Source organism: Diceros bicornis, chromosome 25, assembly GCF_020826845.1.
Source record: "Diceros bicornis minor isolate mBicDic1 chromosome 25, mDicBic1.mat.cur, whole genome shotgun sequence".
NCBI lineage: Eukaryota > Metazoa > Chordata > Mammalia > Perissodactyla > Rhinocerotidae > Diceros > Diceros bicornis.
Window position 1 is genome coordinate 28,473,672 of NC_080764.1, and position 18,346 is coordinate 28,492,017.

Genomic DNA, 18,346 nt, shown 5'->3' on the forward strand with positions numbered 1-18,346 from the left:
TCTCTGACTTCTCAAGCAATTAATGCCTCCCTGTGCTCAAATAGCACCTTGGAGGAGCCTCTATTATAGCCCTTAACACATTGGGTTGTAATTGTTTACTTGTCTCTCTTCTCCACTGGACTCTGAGTTCCTGGAAAGCAGGGTCAGCCTCTTTGTATTCTCATCCCCTAATACAGCATCTGGCACATCTTCATTCACCATCTACTGTCTGTGCTACTGTGTTTGGAAACACTGTGCTTAAGTAGTTAAGGGGTCCATGTTTTGGGAGACCTGCCCGAGGACAAAACAGCTCCACCTCCTGCATAACCTTGAAACAAGTTAGCGTCTCTGAGCCTCATTTGTAAAGGCGGAGGCAACACCTTCTTAAGATTGCTGTGAAGATGAAGTAAAATAGTAACTGCAGTGAGCCCATCACACAGCAAGCAATCAATCACCAGGATGTCACGAAATGCTTCCCCAAATCCTATTTTCGGGCATCCCCACTCTAATCTTCCTTTAGGGCCCCGCGCTCTGTGGGTTATCCCTCTTTCCCGGATTACTCTGGGCTCTCCAATCCTCTCCTTGGTCATTCCTCCAGCTAAGGACTCTGCCGTTTCAACCACTGAGTCCAGAAGCCATTCTTCTTCCCCGCCCCCAACTCTCCAAGCTCTTTTCTTTTAGCCTTTCCCGGGCCTAAGGGGTGTGTCAGAGGCTTGATTTTTCCGAAATTTGAAGATCAAAACTCTCTGGCTAGGGTTTTCCCTGGCTAACTTTCGAGACCCACAGGAGCTTTGCTACCGAGTTTCGGTCTTCTCCTCTCTTTGAGTCAGGAGCCAGCGGATCAACTTGACCGCAGTCGTTCCCTGCAGCACCAGCTCCGACCGCGCGCAATGCAGGAACGTTGAATGAATGAACGATCGCACTAACGAAGGAATGGGCTACGTCGGCGGCCGGGCCTCTGTTACGTCGCCCACCGGCGCGGGCGTGGCCGTGGATAAGAAGTCTGAGGGGCGCCGGCAGCCCAGTCCCACCATCGCGCGGCCCGCTCGGCCAAGACCGGCGGAGCCCCGCGCCACCTCCCCCAAGTCCCTGCCCCGCCGCGGCGCGTCACTTCCGCCCCCTCGGGCCGGGGCTGGGGCGGGGAGCGCGGGGGAGGGGGCCAGGTCCGAGGGAAGCCCGCCCGAGCCGGGACTACATTTCCCGAGGGGCCTGGGCGGCGGCGGCGGCGGCGGCGGGCGCGGCAACGTCCCCCGGAAGTGGAGCCCGGGACTTCCACTCGTGCGTGAGGCGAGCGGAGCGGAGACAAGACCAGAGGCCGAACTCGGGATCTGACAAGATGGCCGGGCTGCCCCGCAGGATCATCAAGGTAACCGCCCAGGCCGGCCTCCGGCTGCCCGCTCTGCTCGTGCGCTCTCGGCAGACCGGGCGGCGCAGCCCCTCGCTGCCTGCGGCCCGCGGCCCGCGCTGGGAGGCCCGAGGCAGCGCGGAGAGGGTCTGGCCGCGGCGGCGAGGGAAGTCGGGCGCTGGGGAGGGGGCGCCGGGGAGACTTCCGGCCGCGGTGGGGCAGCCCGGCGGCGGGGACCCGGGGCTTCCAGGCGGCTGCCCCGCGAGCAGGGAAGGCCTGGCCTGCGCTCTGGCGGAGGGTGGGGCCGGGGTTGCGGGGCTCCGGTCTTGGGCGCGGGCCGGCGCGGGCCTCGGCGGCCTCTCAGACCACCCCCGGGCGGAGGCCGCGGGCGCGCGGGAATCGTGGCGGGGCCCCGACTCGGGGTGGGGGTTGTGGCCCGGCACGGCCCCTCGGCCCCGGAGCCCCCTCTCGGCCCGAGCGGGAGCGCGGGGATGCGGCAGCCCCGCGTTCAGAATGAATGAACCGGGCGAGTGAGGCCGGGCGGGGCCCTGTGCCCCGGGAGGCGGCTCCGGGAGGGCCGCGCGTCCTGCCGCCGTCGACACATGCGGGTCCGGGGATGTGGGGGCTCCGCGCCCCGCTGCCCTCGCTTCCGCGAGCTCGTTTCCTTAGATACGTTTCCGCTCGTTATCTCCGCGAAGTGATTTTACTCTGGTTGGTAGACTGGTTCAGAGCTCCTGTTCAGAGCAAATAGTTTAACACAAGACCGGGGGTGGGGGTGAGGGCGCAGGTATGGGAGACCCTGTGAAATCTTTTGCCTCTCGATTTTGTGCGCTTTAACCATTACATATAGAATCATGAAAAATGTGACATCTTTATTTTGTGAATTCTTTACATAATATCGAGTCCTCCGATGTGAAATGTTTCTTGCAATACTCAAAAACAAAGCTTTGAAGTTTTTTGTCAATTTTAGTGAAGGAAATCAGTTGAACTCTGTGTCCCTCAATATGCGAGTTCAAGTGACTAAATTGCAGCATCATTTTGCTGGATATAATGTGTTGAGCGTATATTTAATCTAGTTTGTTCTTCTAAAGTTTGGGGGGAGGTGCATACTCAGTGAAAACCTGTTGAAGGCTGATGTATTGTGTATTGTTTCGTGCAGTTGTAGGTAAATATGTGTGAGATGGAGGTGTCTCTGCCTTAAGGTGCTTGATTTAGAGAAATAAGACCATTTGTAAGATGGATATTCTTAGAAATTAGAGAAGTAGAACAGATTGTCATTGGGTGCTGGAGTCTAATGTGGTTCTTCATAGTGCCAAATTTGTTATATTAGTGGATTTATCTCGGACTCTGGCCAAGGCAGTTTAATTGCTGTATGCATTGGAAGATCCTTAAAATGTGGTTTTAGTTATAATGCAGTTACGTGGCCCTAATGGTCATGTTTATCGAGGCCCCAGTTGAAACTGAGGGGTGGAGGATAGAGCTGTATGCCAGATATTCTCTTAATTTTTATTGACTTCTAGTCAGGTGATTGACTAAGTACATAACACAAATTGACATTCAAGATAATTCTCCAAAATACATAATGAACTAAAGATTTAAGATGAATTTTTCCATTTTTGCTTGATTTTGGAGATATTCTGCAGTAATATGAAAGCCTTGAATAGAAAAATAAATTCTGTGGGATCTTGTTTTTATAAACTTACAGAAATTAAGGCAATAAGTTGTTCTTATAATTCAGTTCATTTGGCACACAATAGTTTAGTTTACACTAGGCATTTGCATCTTACTATTTAAACCAAGACAGTGATAACTCATATATAATCTTAATTTTACAGTATTTTGTTGATAGCATCTCTCTAATGAAAGATGCCTTGATTTGGGTTTTATCTTGTAAAAGTTAGGTGGTTTTACTGTAATACCATTTATAGAACTGTTTTCTCCAATCCCTAGGAAGGATTAAAAGATTATACTGTTTTTTCTAGTGCCCCTGTTATATTATGTAGGTTTTTCCATAATCAGTGAAAATGTTTATTTTTTGTGTCAGAATTTTTAAAAAAAGGTTGGGTCTTCTCTGTCAACCACTATTACAGGGTCCTATGTGGAATATAGTTGTGGTGGTGGTGGTATGGTAGCTCTACTGTCCAGAATGATAGGAATACACCATACCATCAATGGACAACTATTAACATGATGCTGGCCACCTCAAAATGGTTACTATTTACATTTGCAGAGTTCTTGAGCCACTTGATACCTGCAGTAATCTTGTGAAGTAGACAATACATTTACAGTCTGGAAACACATTCAAACAACTTTCCTAGGGTCTTGAAGCTGGCAAGAGGCAGAACTTGGATGTTAACTCAGAGTGACCTTCTCCTGCCTCTTGTTATTATGAAATGACATAATGTATGTAAAAGTACCTTGACAATTGTAAATGACTATTCAAATATAAGGTGATTTTTTTGAATTCACCCCGTTGCTGTCCCACTCAGATTTTTATTTCCAGTCCAGTAGCAAATTCTCTAGGCTCTACTTTCGAAGTATATGCTGAATCTGACACATTTCCCTCTCTCTCTGAAACCACTGTTGAGTTCCATCATTTGTTGCCTGGCCTACTGTATTAGTCTCCTTTTAAGCAGCAGCTAGTGTTACTTTTTAAAATATAGATCATGTTACTCCCCTGCTCTGAACTCTACAAAGGTTTTCAGAACACTTAGAATAAAATCTTGGCCTTTTCCCCTTAGCTACAAAGGCTTACATCTATCCGGGATCTGCTGACCTCTACCATCATCTCCTGCACTTCTGTGCTTGGGTTGCTGCACTGCAGCCACACTGTTGCTTTGCTGTACCCTGAACAGTGGAAGGCTAAGCTTGTTCCAGTCATGGGGCTTTCCTCCTGTTTATTGCGTTGCTTGCTTTGTCGTATTGGTCAGTTCTTGGCTCACATGTTGTGTCCTCAGAGATTCACCTAACTGTCCTAAAATACAGGTTGCCTTTCCCTCTCCCCCATAGTTTCTCTTTATCCTCATATTCCCCTCTCTTCTGTATAGCACTTTCCGGTTCTCCTCCCCAGACAACCACTATTTGTATTGTGTATCCTTCCAGAAAGATCAGAGAGGCTCAGCACATATATGTTAGGCCTATTCCCCTCCTCCTCATGAGAATACCTTGATCCTCCCACCCCCCACTACTACCACCAATAATATGTTCGGGGTGACTCATTTTTTAAAGGGCTGCTTTGTGGAAACTTGTGGTTAGACCTTAATTTAACTAACTGCTTATTGATAACTTAGATTGTTCTCAAATTTTTGCTATACAAACTGCTGTAGTGAATAGTCTTATATATAGAGGTATTTTGCTCATGTGTGAGTTATACTGAATCTTGCAAGTTCTGTGTTTAGCTACAACTTTTAGAATTTTCTTTTTCCTCTCTTCTCCCCTGGGCCAAAGCTCTTTTAGTCGCTCACTAAAAGTGACTGCACAATTAAAGCTTAAAGTCACATAGGTTAAAAGGTATCTAAAATAAGAGGTCCTCCCTAATCCATCCATCATAAGGAAGAGCCAGAGTTATTTTGGGAACAAATAAATGAAGATCTGTAGTTGTGGGCTTGGTCAAAAAATAGGTTTATTTCAGCTTTACATGTTACGTTGACAGAGTGACATTCTTTTGTCTTCTCAAAATTAATCATGAAAACAATAAAATAGAGCCTTAGGAAACAGTAGTTAACTTACTCAAGGACTTGACTTATTTGATTAACAACTAGCAAACCAACTTTCTGAGATTAGAATTTCACCAGTCTTTCCTAAAGTTTACTTTTCTGGTTAGTGAGGTTTAGTTTCAAATTCTTACAAACCTGGTATGGGGGCCGGCCCCATGGCTTAGTGGTTAAGTGCGCGCGCACCGCTTCTCCGGCCATACTGAGGCCGCGTCCCACATACAGCAACTAAGAAGGATGTGCAGCTATGACATACAGCTATCTACTGGGGCTTTGGGGAGAAAAAGGGAAAAAAAGGCAGAGGATTGGCAATAGATGTTAGCTCAGGGCTGGTCTTCCTCAGCAAAAAGAGGAGGATTGGCATGGATGTTATCTCAGGGCTGATCTTCCTCACAAAAAACATAAAACAAAAAAACCTGGTATGATCTGACTTTCCATTGAGACTTGAGTTCTGTTTATTTTTTACTTCAATAATTTTGATTTTTAAAAATGTAGATATCACTTTTTGCTATCACTATTTCAGAGCCACTTATTTGATATGTATTCTAGTACATAAGGTAGTTTTTAGTAAGAAAAGTGATTCAGAAAACTGACCTTTTTTTAAGCCCTGAAAATTTTTGGCTGAGAATGTTTTTTTCCCATTTTAAAAGCAGGCATGAAAAACTTACCATGATGAAGATGGACTTGTTATAAATTGTAATGAAAACATCCTTAGGAAACATATATTCATGTAGTAAAAATTTGACTAGAAACAATGTGGTTGTTAGCTCTTTTTGTTGTTGTCCCGTTTTAAGAATTTTCTGACCTTCTTTCTAGGACAATAAACCATATTTTTTGCATATGATTTCTGGGGATTCAGGTTCTTGACAGGCTATTTGTGAATCGCCTCCATCTCCATGGGTTCCAGCGTAAGAGTCCTTGGACTACTTTTGGTAGTGATTAAACTTTCAGGCTATAAGGGTATTGTTTAATATGCTAACTAATGTTTTGATTATGAATTTGAGCATATTTGAAAGTAAGTTAAAAATAGCAGTCAGTTGAGTGTTATTTTTTAAGCTCCTCTGTGTCAAGCACTTTCTTCAGTCCAGATGGATCACCTGTCACTCAATAGAAATTGAGTTTTGTCAAATTATCAAGCAGTTCCTGATTATCCGCCATGCTAAATGATGATGACATCAGAAATGTTATGCATTTGTTTTGCGGAAGTTCTGAGTTTTTTCCTCGCTTGTGTCCCGTTACAGTTATACACAGTAGAGAACACCATCCTTTTCCTACTCTGATGAGGAGTCTGTAGGCCAAAGAAGTTGGATGACTAGGATTCTGACTTGCAAGTCAGTACTTTTTTTTTTTTTTTAAATAATTTTATTTATTTATTTTTCCCCCCAAAGCCCCAGTAGATAGTTGTATGTCATAGCTGCACATCCTTCTAGTTGCTGTATGTGGGATGCGGCCTCAGCATGGCCGGAGAAGCGGTGAGTCGGTGTGCGCCCGGGATCCGAACCCCGGGCCGCCAGCAGCGGAGTGCGCGCACTCAACCGCTAAGCCATGGGGCTGGCCCCAGAAGTCAGTACTTTTGCTTTTTTCCCCATACCTAGTAGTTTGGTTTACCTGAGTGTAAATGAATTTAAGAAAAAATATAACTTATGCTACTGATTCAAGGAGTATGCATTCTGAACATAGATTTAAATCATGACTTACAGGTACATATGTACTATGGAAATAAATAAATACCAGAAACAAGGAAATGAGGACAGCGTCCAGTAGGGGCTTTGGCATTACAATTGTAATGATGTGGTTGCCTAATTACTATGTTATATAATTTTACTTTCTAAAGACAAAATAGATCTGAAAGGCATAGTATATGTAGTAATGTTATATTAGGAAATGATTTTTTTTGTATGAAGGATGAATTGAACTGGTAGTTTATTATACAGTTGAAATTTTCTTTGTAAATATAGTGTATGAAGGACATCAGTATAGATATACAAATTAGGAGAGTAATAGGGACTCAGTTAACTTCAGCTAAAATCTTAGCAACTTGTAAAAATGCTTCCCAAGTGAAGTTTTCTCTTCTTTTAATGTTAAATACAGTCATCTTTAATTTGTAGATTAGATAGGATGTAGGCTCACTGTAGTGAGAACTGTGGCCCCAGCGTATCTGGTGTTAGAAACCATTAATGTGTTGTTGGAAAAACTGGATAACTGGTTAAGATCCCTCAGAGAATCAACTGAAAGAATTCTTTCTTCATTCATTCTTTCAATAACTGCACCACACCATTCAGGGCATTGTATATTTTTTAAAATCCTGGGTGTAGCTATTCTAAAATACCCTAAGGATGCTTAGGCATAGAAATTTTTATAATTCTGAATTGGCCTGTAACTCAGATGTTTCTAAATAATTAGGATTCGGCTATAATTTAAAGTACTTTTTAGACATTGATTTCAGAATCTAATTTTGACATATTTTGTCTTTTTTTTTTTTTGATTGGCTATCTCCTCTTCAGATTTTCAAACTCCTTTAGTTTTCAATATCACGACAGTATGTCATTATGAGAGATTAGGTCTGCTTTGGGCAAATCAGCTGTTATTTTCAAAGTCTTTACAATCTCGTGATTGAAGGCATTGTAGTCCAGAAGATACTACAAAGATATATAACAAATGTTATCTTTGTGTCTTGAGACTATGGTTGCTTTTTACTTCTTTGCAACTTTCTAAGATTTCTTTATAGTTTATACTAAAGGAAAATTTTATTCCTGTAAAGTCGCTGTGTTTTTAGTGACCCTTGAGGACACTTGGGATTACCATCCCCTTCACCCCCTTACTGTGGGGCAGGGGCACAAGTGGCTTTAGTAAGCTAGTAAAAGCCCAAGACCAAATTTCAGTCTTCCATAACATTGTGATTTGTCTGCCTTTTTATTATCCATTCATCAAATGTGTTTTAGTTCAGTTAAATGGACGTTTATTGAATTCATAACATGTATTCAGCACTAAGCCAAGTGAACAAGATAGGCACCCCTGTCTAGTGTAAAGCACAGTCATGAAACAAGAAATCACAGTGAGGTGTGATGAAAGAAGAAACGAATGGGATTACCATAGTCTAAGGGTGAAGGAAGGGTATCTGTTGAGGAAGTTTTTCTAAACCTGAGGAGAAGGAGGGAGAGTGAGATTTGGGTAAATGGAATGGCAGATATGAAAGCTGGAAGAGAGAGAATGAGTAGCATATTCCAGAAATCCAGTATGTGTGGAACATAGTGTCTTATGTAATTATTAAGGTCCCATCAAAAACGACTATTCTTTACTAAGTTCAGAGAGTTGGCCTCAAGAACTGTTGGGCAAACAAAGCATTGTTGAGGTTTTGAATTATTAAATTCAGACTTAGTCTATGAATCATATTCACCGGAGTGTGGTGTGGCAGCTATTCTTGCAGTGAGATTGGTCATACAGTTTTTATTATGTAAATAATAGACATCTTTTATTGAGTATTTACTGTGTACTAGGCACTGTTCTAAGCATTTTACACGCATTGGTTTATTTAATTCTAATAGCAATCCTATCATGTGGATATTAGTATTATCCCTATATTACAGATATGGAAACCTGCACAGAAGGGTTAAGTAATTGGTGGAGCTGTGATTATAGACTGTGGGTACTGTAAATAGAATGCGCCAGAAGATATCTGCTCCTAGATAATAACTGGGAATGCATGTATTTTTATATTTTATCATTTGGACAAATGAAGTGGAAACATATTCATGTGCACAGTCTAAGTGCTTAACTTTCTTGTTTTTTATCAAAAGTCTCTATATTGTAGTTTGATTAGAGGCTTTTGCACAAGTGAGTTCCTGCTTAGTAATATAGTTTGTAGTATAGTTTTTCTTAAGATGGTCTGGGGTGGCATATTCATCTCCTGCCCTTCTGGATCCCTGGATTTGGGGAAGTTTGGGACCCCAGTGAGAAGGAACTAAAGAACAGCTATTCCTTTCTTTCCTGCTGTTTCTTACCAGCAAAATACATTTGAGGTATGACTGCATCAGACCGTACCCACTCTAATGTGAATTTTAAACAAGAATTTTTTCATTCAATAAGACTAAAAATAGATTAGAATTGTCTTATACTCGTTTCTTTCTTTCTTTCTTTTTTTTTTTGTGAGGAAGATCAGCCCTGAGCTAACAGCCATGCTAATCCTCCTCTTTTTGCTGAGGAAGACTGGCTCTGAGCTAACATCTATTGCCAATCCTCCTCCTTTTTTTTCCCCAAAGCCCCAGTAGATAGTTGTATGTCATAGTTGCACATCCTTCTAGTTGCTGTATGTGGGACGCGGCCTCAGCATGGCCGGAGAAACGGTGCATCGGTGTGTGCCCGGGATCCGAACCCGGGCCGCCAGTAGCGGAGCCTGCGCACTTGACCGCTAAGCCGCGGGGCCGGCCCTTACACTCGTTTCTTATATCATGCCTCTTTCTATCCCTGCTTCTTGTTGTGTTTTCTCTTCTAATCTTTTATTTCTTCATCAGTTTCTCTCTCCAACTCCTCCCAGGACCAAATACTCTGTCACACCCTCCAGTCATCCTGGAATATACTCCTCTTCTCTGGCAGTGAGTAACCATAGCACCCATGTTCAGAACTATCTTAAATGGCAATGATGTGTGTGTGTGAACTCTTTGAATACCACTGGTATTGCTACAAGAAAGTGATTGTAGCATCTAGTTTGGGTTGCCTCCCTAGGAGACCTGCCCCCTTCCTCCTTTCAAACAGTACAGGACTACATGGCTCCTCCATGTGGTGCTTCAGTACTCCAGGGAAGGCTGGCTCCATCCCTAGCCTCAGTGGGTAACTCTTGAGTTGATCAAGCCAATCCTGATGATAAGAAAAAAAAAGGAATTACCTTATACTCATTTATATATTAAATTGAATTTTGTGTTTTCCACTCAGGGAAGTATTTGTACCTGCTTAATTGCCTCCCTCCCATTTGGAGAGAATAAGGAAAAGTGCTTTTCCGATAAAACTCCCCCTACACCTGCACGTATTATAATTCTTGCTTTCGCTTTTAAAAAAGTCATTTCTTTTCACTGTTGGAGGCACAGTGATTTACAGCTATAAAGCTTGAAGTTTCTTACCTTTAGCTGTAAAAGAGCTATTCCCATTAAGTATCTTTTTTTTTCCGCCCAAATAAAGGACTCTGTGCATCCTGTCTTGATTGATGTGGTTCAGATAAGAGTTAAACTAAAAGTGCTGCAAGCTCCCTTCAGGTTCCTGCCACTGGCTGTGATTAGAGATCAGTGAATACGTGGCCAAACCTTGACTGTTTCTTATCAGAATCTTCTCCCAATTTAATTGGGTGGGCTGCTGATGTATTGAGTGGATAGGAACTGGAAGATATTTTCTGTGAATACTTTTTTAATAATCTGAGTACTTAGTTCATGGTTGTGCATCAGAATTATCTGGGGCGTTTATAAATAACGGTTGCCAGCCCTAGCATGTTTTTTCGCTATGTTTTTGTTTTAACATCTCCAGATGATTTTAGTGTGCACCTTGCAGAAACAATGGCCTTGTGTGTGGTTGGCTTCAATGCAAAGGTGGGTAGAATGTGGGGGATACAAATGAAATCATACAGCCAGTACCTTCTCTCATATAGAAAACAAAGGCATCAGTGGGAAAACCAAGGAGGTGACTGTCTGAGTGGGGAAACCCTCAAGATTGGTTTAGGGGAAAGATTTTTAGAGGAGTGACATTTGAGCTGAATTTTGAAAGATAAGTAGAAAAATGGGGTGGAGGAGTAGAGTGTCATTGTAGGTTAGACATATCACACTCTAGGAAGATATTTGAGCAGTGCTAAAATTGTAACATGAGTCAGCACTTCTTTGCTTGGACCACAGACACTTCAAATGCAATCTTTTAATTTGAAAAAGTTTTTTTTTTTTCCTTCAGAAGTGTAGTTCATGAATATATATTCATTATTAAAAACTCAATATACTAAATGTTATATACTAAAAATAGTCAAGCAATACAGATAGTTATTTCTCCTTCACTTTCTTATGCTGTTCCAAACTCCAGTTCGTAGATAAAGTGCTAAAATCTTTCTGAATGTGAATGGAACACCTAAATGCTTCATTTATTTTTTTGAGGTATAATTCACGTATCATAAAATTCACCGTTTTAAAATGTACAGTTCATTGTTTTAACATATTTACAGAGTTGTGCAACCATCACCATTATCTGATTCCAGAATATTTTCATTACCCCAAAAATAAACCTTATACCCCTTAGCAGTCACTCTCTACCGCTACTCCTGGCAATCACCTGCTTTCTGTCACTAGGGATTTGCCTATGCTGGACATTTCATATAAATGGAATCATATAATACGTGGCTTTTTGTGTCTGGCTTCTTTCACTTAGCATGTTTTCAAGGTTCATCCATATTGTAGCATGTATCAGTACTTCATTTCCTTTTAAATTTTTTAGCTGAAGTTTTCTAAGTACAGTTGGCCCTCCATATCCACAGCCAGCAAAACCCAAGGATACAGAGGACTGACTGTATTCATTGTACTACATACACCATTTTATATAAGGGACAGGAGCATCCGCAGGTTTTGGTGTCTTCGGGGGTTCCTGGAACCAGTCCCCTGAGGATACAGAGGGATAATTGTGAATACTTTTAAGAAATGAAAATGCTGAGTGAAGCAAAGCAGAAGTTTTAGCAGGCAGATAATCTGTATTGGTTTCCATAAAACTAATCACATTTGAAACCTGCATTGCTTTAGAACATTTAAGAAATATCCTTCAGGGGTCTGGCCCTGTCGCGCAGTGGTTAAGTGCGTGCGCTCCATTACGGCGGCCCGAAGGTTCGTTGGTTCAGATCCCGGGCGTGGACGTACTCACTGCTCATCAAGCCATGCTGTGGCGGCGTCCCATATAAAGTAGAGGAAGATTGGCATTGGATGTTAGCTCAGGGCTGGTCTTCCTCGCACACCCAAAAAAAAATAACCTTCAGCCTTGTGAGCCATTATTAAAAAATTATATTTGTCAGCAGTAGTAAATCTTTATCTTTAAAGATTAGATTTGATTGTTGGACACTATGAGAAATTTGAGCCAATTCTGGTGAATAATGGTTAGGAATCAGCATTGACTTTTATTCATCTCAAGGATTAGGAAACTTTGTGACCTTGGCTGAGTCACTTTCCCTGGGCCCCAGTTATTTCTAATTTCTATTTTAAAACTTGATGATTATATGATCCCTTTGGGCATAATTTAAAACAATGAGAAGAAGCTGTGATCATATAGTCCTTGAACTGATTTTCCCTTTTGACTTTTAAACTGACTCTTAGGCAATTCCAAAAAAAATTGTACAAATACTGGATATTAGTATTCTGAAATAAATGTATAGCCTGTATCCTATCTGCTATGATAGTTTTAAAGCCTTTGCATGTTTGTATTCTCTTGGGATTCAGACCTTGGACCTTTTTGCATTATATATTCTCCTGAACGCATTTATTCACTTCCTTGGCTTCAGTCCACATTGATCAGTGATTCCAAAATCCAGCACTGAGTTTCTGGTCTACTTTTTATCTCCACTTAGATATCTTGCAGACATTTTAAAGTCGACTTTTATTTTACAATGGGATGTATTCATTTTGCTGTCTCCTCTCATGTGCATCAGCACTTCTAGTGTTTCTTCTCTTTATTAATTATCTCGACATTAACCTGGTTGCCTGAGATTTACTCTCTCCTCCCCGCTCCCTTCTCTTCCACATTCAGTTAGTTATTAAGCCCAACTGATTCAACCTCAGAAATGCCTCTGCTAATGCATTCCTGTCTCCCCTCCTCCCAATTATCTTTGTATGTAGTCTCTTATTCTCTCCTAGATTTTTCTGCAATAATCTCAGAACTCATCTCCCTGTCTTCACTTAGACACACACGCAGACATGTCCTCCCTCCCTCCCTCCCTTCCTATCTCCCTCTCCCCCTCTCTCCATTTTCCTGCCACGTTATTCTAAAAACACAGATGTGATCATGTGCCTCTCCAGTGTGTTGTCTAGCATCAAGTTCAAACTCCTTAACTTGGCATATAAGGCTTTTTCACAACCTGGTCTTTTCATCTTCATCTTAGTTACTTCATTAACATCTTCTTTGGCTCCTCTCTCCTATATAACCTCTGATAGTGATACTGTTTACCAGTCAAAATGATGTATTTTCCAACTTCTGGATTCCGCCATGTTTGCAGGGGAACATCTCTCATATGAAATGTGACTGTCCAGCACTCTGTTGGTTGGATCTGTTTCCTCTGCTCTTCTGGGAGAACTTGACTGTGGTCATCTTGTTTCTATCCCTACTATCAAGTAGATTGTGGTTTAGGAACTAGAAATACTATTTTCTTTCTTTCTTTTTTTTTTTTTTTTGAAATACTATTTTCTGTTATTTCTACAGGTACCATGAAAAGAAAATCAGGGATAAAATTTAAGTCACTGGCTTTATTTTCTAGGATCCTGTTCAGCCACTCTGGGAAACAAATGTTGATCCTATTGTTGTCATTAATTACAGTGAAAAAAATCTTGTTTTAAAAAAATTTATTTTTGACAAGTAAAAATTGTCTATGTTTAAGGTGTACAAGGTGATGTTTTGATATATGTCTACATTGTGAAATGATTACCACAAACTAACATATTTATCACTTCCTGTAGTTACCTTTTTTGTTGTGATGGTGGTCAGAACAGTTGAGATGCACCCTCAGCGAATTTAGCAAATTTCAAGTATAGACTACATTGTAGTCACCATGCTGTACATTAGGTCTCCAGAACTTATTCATCTTATAAGTGAAAGTTTGTGCCCTTTGATCAATATCTTTCCTTTTCCCCTACCTCCCAGCCTCTGGTAACCACCATTCTACTCTGTACCTATGAGTTCGACTTTTTTTTTTAGATTCTGCACACAAGTGAGATCATGCATATTTGTCTTTCTGTGTCTGGCTTATTTCACTTAGCATAATTTCCTCCAGGTTCATCCATGTTTTTGCAAGTGGCAGGATTTCTTTCTTCGTTAAAGCTGATGAAAAGATATTTTAATTTGCTCTTTGTAACTGATGGAAAAATAAAATACTTGATGCTCCCTGGGTTGAGGTTTTGAGCACTGTATATACCTTTTGAAAAGCCTATAGACCCTTGCCCTCATGGTTCGTACACATGCACACTAGCCTTTGGTTTTCTACTGCTTAATTGATGATAGTGGATTAATCATAACAGGGCCATAAACAAAGGCATTGGAGAATTCCAGTGTCATCCCCCTTCATTGTATGGGTTGCCCAAGCAGGTTTTCCTGTATTAGGATGCAGCGGGACCCTGATGGCCAAGAACCCAGGCCTAATCAGTGAGCAGGCTTATGCTCCTTATGCCCCACAGGTGTATATTTAAAAAATTCAGATATTTAGGTTTACCATCAGTGAAAAAGAAAGTAAAACTAGCATTACCTCTTATGAGTAAACAAGTTACAGCAATTTTAATATTTTGAGAGTGCACACACACACTTCTTTACTCCAAAGTGCACTTTATTTCTTGAGTTGGATCATCTGGTCAGTTATGGTTATGTATTTATCATGTAAATTATGATCAGTGTGTTACTCTTTTAAACATTATGAGTATTAGTATGTTGAATATCTGCTGTGTTCCTTACACTTATTGTAGACAGTTCCCTGTATTGTTTATGGCAGACTGAAAAAAATATTCAAATTCTTTCTGCTTGGTATATATCAGGCACTTCATTTTGCTATTAGCTGGCATATGTAGTCAGAGAATGATTTAATTCCAATATTTGATTTTAGTAAAAGGAAAGCAAATGTATGGCTGGAACAGGAGGGGAGGGATAGTGTAGAAACACACTAACATTCATTTAAGAAAAAAGAAGATTGCAATTTTTTTAAAGCCCCAAGCGAATGTTGCATTCCAAGTCCCAAGATTCACTTTACAATTATAAAATTGTAGGTCTTTTACATTATTGTGCTGTTTATTCTCTCGTTTATGTCATAGAGTTGATCATACAACTTCTGTTGGAAAACAGAAGTGTCTTGAAAATATGTGATTAATTGTGAACAACAGAACTGTTGCCCATTTCAAGTCTTATTGTTATCACATCTGTATTGAAAAAGCTTTATAATGGAAGTGAGAAAGATTATTTATACCCTCTGACAGGAAGATCCCAGAGATTGTGTCCTTCCTTAATCTTGATTTTTACAGCTTACCTTTTCCTTTAGATTTGTTTGTCTCCCATATATGTGAAGGTGTTACCTCGAAGTATTACCTAAGCTGTGTGCACAATTGCTAGACCCTACATCTTCTATTAGGAGTACTAGAGAAGCATGGTTAGAGAGAAGTTGGTTGCATGGTGGTTGGGAGTCTCACGGATTATTAAATTCTGTTTGGGTCATTCACACTTGAGTATGGCTTCCTTTGAACATATTATCAGATTGTTCTCTGAAGAGCATCTAGCTGAGGTTTGCTGCTTTGAAAGGTGAGGAAAGATGGATCTTAGTTGGTATATAAGGTTGGTCCTGACCTCTATGAAACTCATATATTGCTACCAGTAAACCATCTTTTGAATCCTGAATTTGAGTATTTTATAATTGTTGGGTATGGACATTTTGGCTTCTGCCCATGTCGAATGGAAGGGCTCCCAGACATCTGGGGACCTGAGGTGCCTGCATGGGCGCCCTTTAGGGTTGGCATTTCCTTAACTGGCATAACTGCCCTTCTGCTTCCCAGCTGTCCTTTGTATCCTTTGCTGAGGGGAGGGCAACAGGGGTTGGGTAGTACTAGGTAGTGTGCAGGCAGCTGGGCTGATCCTTACTCTGGCAGTTCTGTGAACATGTGGGAGCCATCACATATACAGTCATGTGTTATTTAATGACAGGGATGCATTCTGAGAAATTCGTCATTAGGCGATTTCGTTGTTGTGTGAACATCATAGAGTGTACATACGCAACCTAGATGGTATAGCCTCTACACACCCAGGCTACATGGTACTAATCTTACGAGACCATCGTCGTATATGCGGTCCGTCATTGATGGAAATATTGTTATGCTGCGCATGACTGTATAAAGTTGTTACTTAGGTGACAGAAAGGGTGAAAAGAGAACTTTAAGGTATTGTGGAGGTAGCAACTCTAGGAAGCAGCTGTCACTCCTAAGTCTGGGGAAAAAACAAAGGGAAAAGTTTGCAAATATTAAAATTTAGAAACTTGGGAGAAAGAGCCCTAGCTGGGATCCAGACCTCTGAAGAGAGTCTGGCCCTCTAGAGAGAAGGGTGATGATTAAGCTGGTTGTCTCAGTGTGGGATAAACTGCAAATTGGATGAATGTGCCTCAGGGTTGTTGGGTGATGCTCACAGGCCCCTCAGGCAGACAAGAAGCCAGGAAGTGGCAAGTACCCTCTAGCTTCCTCCATCTGCAGAGTGTAACAGGGAGTCCCTGGAAGAGCAGAAATGTGGTTTGTAGAGTCCCACCTTCAGGATCCCAAAGTATAGAACGGTAATTGAGAGACAGTTACTTTACATCTGGCACAGAGAGAATTTTCCTGATGTAGAGGTTTTAAAGATGGAAAGCTACCTGACCTTCTGGTCCAGCCCATGATAGATAGGGAAGGACAAGAAGCCCTTGAGATGTGCCAATACTTGGCTTGACTTCAGTCCTGCAGAATTAGGGATTTTCTAAGGATTTTTGTTTTGATTAAGCTTAGGGGTAGCGCTCCCCCCTCCCTCCCCCACTCCTTGTTTGACTGTCAGGGTTTTTGTTGTTGTTGTTGTTTTAGTAAGCATTATATACTATAGAGAAATGCCTTTGTTCCAAATCAGTTACATCTTTCCCTCACTTTATTCGGCCAACCCTCAAATCTCTGGAAAGACAGAACTGCATGCCTTCAAGCTAGGACGTTAGAAAAGAAAGTAGGATTAGAGAGAGAAAGTGCCGAGGAGATAGGCAAATGGTGCCTCAAGAGTTTACCCTTTCCCCATCCTTGGTGACTTTCACCGCATCAGCTCTAAGGACACTTCTTCATATACTATCAGAACAAATTAACAAACATATTTTCTACTTTTAGCTCTGATACACCTTTTAGTTATAACTCTTTGTCATTCATCTAACGTGAATGCATAGGTGTAAAGCACTGCTGGATGCTGAGGAGTCCAAGTTCCAGCTGTGAAATGTGAAAAGAGCCCTTGACACTAGCCTGGGTTTCTAATCCATGTTCTGCTACTTGATAGATTTCTGTGCACATTTATATGAAATGTTTTCAGAGGTGGTTCTGAGGATTAAAAGAAACAACATATGTGAACATCCAAGTTAGTTTTAAGGATTAATCCAGGTGTCAGTCCCTACACTTTGGAATTCTAACTTAATTTATCTAGCTTTCCAATTCGTTAGCCTCTGAAGGTCCAATGTCCTGCCCAGGGTTTGGCCATTTATCAAGTAGTTTAAGGTCTTGAGATTTCCTGTTGTCTGTGGTTCTGGGATTGTACATACTGTTAACCCTGACTCACAGCTCAGCCCTTTTAACAGTTTCCACAAAAGAATCCACTAAGGGCAAGCATTTTGAAGGTTTAGTGATTTTTTATTGAAGGGTTAAGAGTTTAGCATCCAATGACCATAAGCCACCTCGTTGGCTCTTGGTGTTTTTCCTTTCTTCTTATTTTTTTCCTCCTGCATTGCTGCATTGCTCAAATTCTTGAATGCCTGGTCAAACAGTGTAGCTCCTGCCCCCAAATCTCAACAAGTACTCAGGTGAATAAAGAGCCTTGTCTCCCCAAATTAAGACCCAGTTCCTGCCCTCAGTAAGCTCAAGACGCACATTACACTTTTTTTCCTTTTAAGTCAACTTTATTAAGGTCTAATTTGCATACAATTAAATGCACTCATTTTAAGTGTACAATTTAAGTTTCGGCAAATGTATACAGCTGTGAAACCACCATTTCAGTTAAGATGTAGAACATTCCATCACCTCAGCACAACACTTAATTAAAAGGTTATACTGTTTTGAAGTGTGTTTTCACTTTATATAGAAGGAATATTTTTCTCTGGTGTTACACATTACCTCTACATCATCTTTCTCCTGTCCTCTTTGCTGTGATCGTTATTTCTGGAGGTGTACTTTGGAGCATCTACAAAACATCCACAGTTTTTTCTTGGGATAAATACCGAGAGGTGGAGTTGTTAACTGTTGGGTCAGCTTGTAGTCCCATCAGCCATGTTTATGAGAGCCAGTTTTCTCCATGTTAAATAGCATTGTTTTTTATCTGTTTATTCTGAGCTTTAAAGATTGTCTTGGGGCCAGCC

At 41.4% G+C, this 18,346-nt stretch overlaps 1 protein-coding gene across 1 annotated transcript in view; it reads left to right on the plus strand.

The window, feature by feature from the left end:
* Positions 1–912: 912 nt before the first annotated feature.
* Positions 913–18,346, plus strand: part of UBE2N (ubiquitin conjugating enzyme E2 N) — a 33,852-nt gene continuing 16,418 nt past the window's right edge. The window contains exon 1 of the mRNA XM_058568666.1: positions 913–1,345. Coding sequence (XP_058424649.1) covers positions 1,316–1,345 — 30 coding nt within the window. The 5' untranslated portion in view covers positions 913–1,315. The remainder of the gene's footprint in view (positions 1,346–18,346) is intronic.